The sequence below is a fragment of the Hibiscus syriacus genome, unplaced genomic scaffold, assembly GCF_006381635.1.
Source record: "Hibiscus syriacus cultivar Baekdansim isolate YM2019G1 unplaced genomic scaffold, ASM638163v2 tig00110987_pilon, whole genome shotgun sequence".
NCBI lineage: Eukaryota > Viridiplantae > Streptophyta > Magnoliopsida > Malvales > Malvaceae > Hibiscus > Hibiscus syriacus.
In genome coordinates this window covers 93,550-101,092 of record NW_024062941.1, presented here as the reverse complement: position 1 = coordinate 101,092, position 7,543 = coordinate 93,550, and the positions used below count along the sequence as shown (strand labels likewise).

At 33.1% G+C, this 7,543-nt stretch overlaps 1 protein-coding gene across 1 annotated transcript; it reads left to right on the top strand.

Moving 5' to 3' along the window:
* Window positions 1-5,610, top strand: LOC120148839 (epoxide hydrolase A-like). The gene is made up of 3 exons (XM_039161846.1): window positions 1-681; window positions 5,023-5,261; window positions 5,337-5,610. Exons 1-3 carry the CDS (start codon window positions 46-48, stop codon window positions 5,581-5,583), a joined length of 1,122 nt encoding a protein of 373 aa, XP_039017777.1. The 5' UTR covers window positions 1-45; the 3' UTR covers window positions 5,584-5,610.
* Window positions 5,611-7,543: the final 1,933 nt, after the last annotated feature.

The following is a 7,543-nucleotide window of genomic DNA, read 5'->3' as shown; positions in this document are numbered from 1 at the left end:
CTGAAGAAGCATAGATCTTAGGTCGACCTTCCATTGGTTCAAAAGATGAGATGGATCAAGGCAATAGATAGTTTTAGGCATCTTTACGCTCATTCTATAGGCTTTAACGCCAAATCCAACCTCTCCACAACAAAGCGTGCATTTTTCTGTAGGCCAATCGTAAACGCAACTGCCGTCAACCCCACGTTCACTAATTTCCGACCAGAAGTGGAGGGGAACATAGAGCACAGGATAATCAAAGCCAATGGCATAAACATGCACGTTGCCGAGAAAGGGAAAGGCCCAGTGATTCTTTTCCTCCACGGGTTCCCAGAGCTTTGGTATTCGTGGCGTCATCAAATCAATGCTTTCGCCTCGCTCGGGTACAGAGCTCTGGCCCCTGACCTGCGTGGGTATGGGGAAACCGATGCACCCGATGATGCCAAGAGCTACACGTATCTGAACGTGGTGGGGGATCTCATTGCTCTGTTGGATGTCGTTTCCGGCGACCAGGACAAGGTCTTTGTTGTCGGGCATGACTGGGGTGCGCTCATCGCTTGGTGGTTGTGCCTGTTTAGACCAGACAGGGTTAAGGCTTTGGTTAACATGAGTGTCATGTTCCATCCTAGGAACCCAGATGGGAAACCTCTTGAAACTCTCAGAGCTGTCTTTGGTGAAGATTACTACGTCTGCAGATTTCAGGTTCTTGGTTTTGGCTTCGTTTGTTTCTTTCCCCTTGGTTTAGGAATTTCTAAGAGAAGAGAGTCTAATTTAAAATTAAATAACGATGGACGTAAATTAAAATGTTAATTTTTTAATATTTTTTGGTAGCACGTATTCTTAATAACATTTTTGGTTGGCTAACAAAATAACGTAAAATGTTAATTTTTTTAATATTTTTGACAGCACATATTTTTAATAACATTTTTGGTTGGCTAACAGAAAATGTTACATTTATCGTAATATTTTCAGTTCAACTAAAAATATTAAAAAATTAACATTTTAAATTACATTTAAGATCAGTCATGACTATTTTTAGGTTCAGGCCGAAAATAAAAAATTAGCCCCTAATATAAAAAAATTAAGAAATATGTAATTTAAAATTTTTATTAGATTTTTTTATTAAATTAAAAAATAGTAATTCATTACAATATAAAAGATGTCAAAAATATATTTAATAATACAAATAATTATAAAAAAAATATTATATTCGATCTTATCTAGAATTTGAAAATATATAAAATTAAAAGAAAGAATTTGAAAATGTGGTCTACCTAAAATTTTAAGAACAATCTTCAATATGATTCAAGCACCATAATTGATAATAAACAATTATGACTTTACGTGTGAGAGAAATATGATAAATTAAAAAATGAGAATAATAATTTTAAGATGAATCGTGAAACATGAAAAAGAAAAGAATCATGCTAATTATACTTAAATTTTTTCTTCTCATTAAGTTTTGAAAAAAATAATGTTAATAATTTTTTTATTGATATGAAAAATCGGTAAAGAGATTTGGTGAATTGATAGTGGGAATTTGGAAAGACCAAAATTAAATAGTTCAATTGAATTTTTTATTTTTTTATTTTTGAATTTTGAGAAAGAAATATTAAATTATAATTTTATGGAAGAATAATTTATTAACGTTAATATAAAATTCAATAAAGATAATTCACACCTTAATAAATTCATAGGCCCCATTATTTTATTGAGTAAATTACGTGTTTAGTACCTAAATTATCAGTTTTGGTCTGTTTTAGTACCTAAGCTTTCAATTTTTTCAAAACTATACGTAAAGTTTAGTTTTTATTTCATTTTAGTACTCGTCATTAAAAACTTTAGTCTTTTTATTTCATTTTAGTACACATTCAAAATTTAACGTTAAGTTTTATTTATTTATTTTTTTAAAATTTAGATACTAAAACAAACTAAAACTGATAGTTAGGTACTAAACGAGTTAAGTTTTTAACGACAAATACTAAAATAAAATGAAAATTAAATGTTTCTATTTTATTTTACAATTTTTTAATTTATTATCAGAAAAATAAAAAAAATATTGTACTAAAAAAAATTTATTTTGTGGGCCCTGGGCAGCCGCCCCTCCTACCTGGCCCAGGGCCGGCCCTGATTACATTCTACCGAAAATAATATAATTTTTATAAATTTCCAGTTGTGCCTATTTCTTGCTGTTGTTATTTAAAGAGAAAATCGCCTCAGTGACCAAAAAAAAGTTATAATATACGATTTTAACCAACTTTTTTTGGATTTGCGAAAATGACCAACAAAATCGCAACGCGAAATAAAAATCGCAACGCGATTTAGAAAATCGCAACGTTGAAAAGAAAATCGCAACGGTCAAAAGAAAATCGCAACGCGATATTCCAAGAATCGCAATGCGATTAAGAGAATCGCAACGCGATCTTCCAAGAATCGCAATGCGATTCAGAAAATCGCAACGCGATTCCAAGAATCGCAACGCGATTAAGAAAATCGCAACGCGATTCCAAGAATCGCAACGCGATTAAGAAAATCGCAACGCGATTCCAAGAATCGCAACGCGATTCCAAGAATCGCAACGCGATTAAGAAAATGAGTAAATTCTTTCAAAAGCTATTGTATTTGTTTCTTTCTTAAGAATTTTCTCTAAAAAGATAGTATCCGCGCGGACGTGTCGAAGACACGTATTACCACGACCACGACCACGAACACGTATTACCACGACCACGACCACGACCACGACCACGACCACGACCACGACCACGACCACGACCACGACCACGACCACGACCACGACCACGACCACGACCACGACCACGACCACGACCACGACCCGAGACGAGACGAGACGGCGGCGGCGGCGCGCGAGAGTCCCCCTTGTTCTCTTTCACTCAACAAGGAAATGGGAAATCCAAGCCTTAAATACACTTCCCAATAGTGTTTCCAATACTATGTGGGATTGAGCATTACTCAACACTTCAAAGAAAATATAGCAATTTTTGTAGTATTTTCCCACTTAATCCATATCTAAAAATATTAAAACATTTTATCAAGAGAATTAAAAGAGTTGTAGATATCTACATTTCAATTCAAACTTATACATATAGTTTTAATATGATAAAATGTTTTAATATTTTTAAATATGGATTAAGCGGGAAACATGCTACAAAAATTGCTATATTTTCTTTGAAGTGTTGAGTAATGCTCAATCCCACATAGTATTGGAAACACTATTGGGAAGAGTATTTAAGGCTTGGATTTCCCATTTCCTTGTTGAGTGAAAGAGAACAAGGGGGACTCTCGCGCGCCGCCGCCGCCGTCTCGTCTCGTCTCGGGTCGTGGTCGTGGTCGTGGTCGTGGTCGTGGTCGTGGTCGTGGTCGTGGTCGTGGTCGTGGTCGTGGTCGTGGTAATACGTGTCTTCGACACGTCCGCGCGGATACTATCTTTTTAGAGAAAATTCTTAAGAAAGAAACAAATACAATAGCTTTTGAAAGAATTTACCCATTTTCTTAATCGCGTTGCGATTTTCTTTCTGAATCGCGTTGCGATTTTCTGAATCGCGTTGCGATTCTTGGAATCGCGTTGCGATTTTCTTAATCGCGTTGCGATTCTTGGAATCGCGTTGCGATTTTCTTAATCGCGTTGCGATTCTTGGAATCGCGTTGCGATTTTCTGAATCGCATTGCGATTCTTGGAAGATCGCGTTGCGATTCTCTTAATCGCATTGCGATTCTTGGAATATCGCGTTGCGATTTTCTTTTGACCGTTGCGATTTTCTTTTCAACGTTGCGATTTTCTAAATCGCGTTGCGATTTTTATTTCGCGTTGCGATTTTGTTGGTCATTTTCGCAAATCCAAAAAAAGTTGGTTAAAATCGTATATTATAACTTTTTTTTGGTCACTGAGTCGATTTTCTCTTATTTAAATTAGACTCCATACAACATAACTTTCCGTTTATTTCTCTTTTCCGTTTTCTATTAAATTTTAATTAAATTGATTAATTAATTATTACCCTTTGATCTATGGAAGACAATGAAGTTCGAAATTATAGGTTTTTCAGACTTTTCTATGATCTCATAAATCTAGAAGTTTGCATGAAGCATTAAACTAATCATATTTCATTCATACTTCGATTATGGATGTACTTTTTCCAAAGTATAATCTTTATTCATTTTTTTATGTTGGGTCTACTGTTGTGATCTGCACAAATTATTTAATCTATAGTCCCTGTTTCATGGCAAAAAAGACTCAATTTTAATTTTAGGGTAAATTATGTGTTTAGTACTTAAACTATCAATTTTAATATGTATTAGCATCTAAACTTTTTTTTTTCAAAAATCATACTTAATGTTTAGTTTTTGTTTCACTTTAGTATCCGTTAAAAACTTAACGTTAAGTTTTAAAAAAAATTAAAAATATAGGTACTAAAATGGACCAAACTTGATAGTTTATGTACTAAACGCGTTAAGTTTTTAATGTTGGGATAGTAAAATGAAACAAAAACTAAACGTTAGGTATGATTTTGAAAAAATTGGAAGGTTAGGTACTAAAACGGACCAAAACTAATAGTCTAGGTACTAAATGTGTTAAGTTTTTAACGATAGGGTACTAAAATGAAACAAAAACTAAACTTTAGGTATGATTTTGAAAATTTTGAAAGTTTAAATACTAAAACAGACTAAAACTGATAGTTTAAATACTAAACATGTAGCTTATCCTTTATTTTATTTTTGAAAGAACGTGAGTAAGATTGTTTCCGACTAATTATCTATTGTTTATATTTTGTTCACTGTTTACGAAGCATCATATTTTATATATGGAAAATTTGATAGAAACAAATATAGAATACATGAGTGGATTAAGGAAAACAGATTAGGGCAGTTGTCTCCTAAAATTTCTAAATTTTTATATATTTTAGATATATTATTTTTTTCTATTTTGTATTGAAAATTTATTTTTTTATTTCTTATAATTTTATAAATTCATCTTCAATAAAATAAAAATTTACGTTCATCCCTGATTTAATATGAATATTTTTACAGGAGCCTGGAGTGATAGAGGCTGAGTTCAAGGAGATAGGATATGAGAGAATTCTAAAGGGATTCTTGGCATACCGTACACCGGGTCCTCTTGTTATACCAAAGGGAAAATATTTTGGACAACCAGACACTCCAATAAGTTTGCCCTCATGGTTATCCGAGGAAGATTTGAAATATTACACTAGCCAATACGAGAAGAAAGGCTTCACCGGAGGATTAAACTATTACCGAGCTATAAACTCGTAAATATGTCTTCTTTCCCTTAAAATTTAATCAATGCATACCTTAGTTTTGTTCTGAATTTCCCTGTGTTGTAGAAACTGGGAACTTACGGCACCATGGACTGGGAGCCAAGTAAAAGTGCCGGTTAAGTTCATCGTCGGCGACGAGGATCTGACCTATAATGCTCCGGGCGCCAAGGACTATATACACAAAGGAGGTTTCAAGAGATATGTTCCATTTTTGGAGGAAGTGGTGGTTATGGAAGGTGCAGCACACTTTGTTCACGAAGAAAAACCTGATGAGGTCAATAAACATATACATGACTTCTTGAACAAGTTCTAATTCGCTGTTTGAGATGTTGAAAATGGATGTCTTTGCCCATTTCCAGGGGTGCTTCTTGTCTAAACTGATGCATGATAGTGCATATATCTAAAATTTCCCATTAGTTACTGTATGTTATATTTGAAATGATGCAGTTAAAAATTATCTTAGTGTAGCTTAGCAGTTTAAGTGTTGGGTCAGTTGCACAAGATTCGGGTCTGAGTCCCCCCTCCTTACTTGCTGTTGTTTTCCATCCAATTCGGTGGAGTCACATGTAACCGTCTTATTGAGTGAAAATTAAATTTAAGAAAATACCTTTCAATCATATTGTGACATATGTCATCATCTAATTGGAGATTAAATTTATTAAATTAAATTAAAATTATGACTAAATTGATAGAATATATAAATAACAAGGATAAAATGTATAACTATGCCAATTTTGTTAATTGGCACGTCAACATCTTTGTCAAATATTTGCTACTAGTGGCTTGATTTACACAATAAAATAGTTAAGTGATTTTGTTGACATAATTTCAAAATCGATTGTAAAAATAAAAAAGAAACAATAGTTAAGTGGTCATATGTATAGTTTACTCTTATATAGGAACGGACACGGGTCGGGTCAGGTCGGGTTTTTGGTTGCCCCGACCCCTACCCAAAAATATTTTATTATTACCCGACTTCGTCCCGCCTCTATAAGTTTTAGGTTTTCTCTCGCCCAGATTTTTAGACTATAAACCCGACCCCGACCTGACCCGAATATATCAATATTTTAAATAATTAAAATAATATATTTTATAATAATTTACTATATTTTCAATAATTAAATAATATATTTTAACATTATAAAAAAATATATTATATATTTTATATGGGTTGGGTCAGGTCGGGTCGATGATTTTTCACCATAAATTGGGCCTCGCCCCACCCCGAGCCTACTTAGTATTTAACCCGCCCTGCCCTACTTTGAACCCTAAAATTTTAAAAAAAATACGTACCCCTATAAGGTTGAGTTGTGCCCGTCGGGTTTAGGTATTTTTACCATCCCTACTCTTATTTTGATTGTTGAATGGTTTTATGGACACTAATTTATCATTTGGTCTTAATGACATTGGAAAAATGTCTCAAATAGGTATGTGAAATCAGGTAATCATCCAGGTCTCAGTCGATTCCTGTCAGGTTAGGTCAAACCGGATACAAGTTGAGTCAGGTCAATTTAATGGGTAAACTCAGATCAAGTCGGGTTTGAGTTAAATCGGTTCGAGTCATTTTCTGGTTGATTTGACTTCAGATTCAGTTCGAGTTTGGGTCGTATTAATTTCATTTCGAATCGATGTTAGTTCATGTCAAAACAGTTCAGGTCCTAAGCAGTTAAATACCAGGTTAATTCTAGTTCAGATGGACTTCAGTCAGATCTCATTCAGATCGATTCACATCATGGACAAACAAAATTCATGTTGGATCTTACCGGATACGGATTGACGTCATGTCGGGTCATTTTTGGGTTAATTGTTTTTTCCTTTTAATGTCTCACGAACGTTGAATTGTAATTTGTAATTGTACATAATTTAGAATAAATTACAAAAAAATATAAATAATTATGGGTCAGTTTTGACAAAAATATATTTTGAAGTACTGATTTGGATAAACATGAAATTACAAACAAAAACTTAAATAAATTAAACTACACGCATGAATGAGGGATCAAATCGAAATGATTATAAAATGTGAAGTTGAAATTAATATAAAAATAGACTAAATTTCATCCATTTAAAATGTTGGTGAACAAAAGTTTATAGGGTTTGGATATTATGATATAATTTATAGAATTTGAAATGAGGTTTACTATGTGATTTATATAGTTTGAAGTAAATAAAAAATATAAATAAGTATAGGCCAATTGCAGATACAAATATAATTTTAAGGACTAAATTGAATAAATATTAAATTATAATAAAGGAAGTATGATATATATATA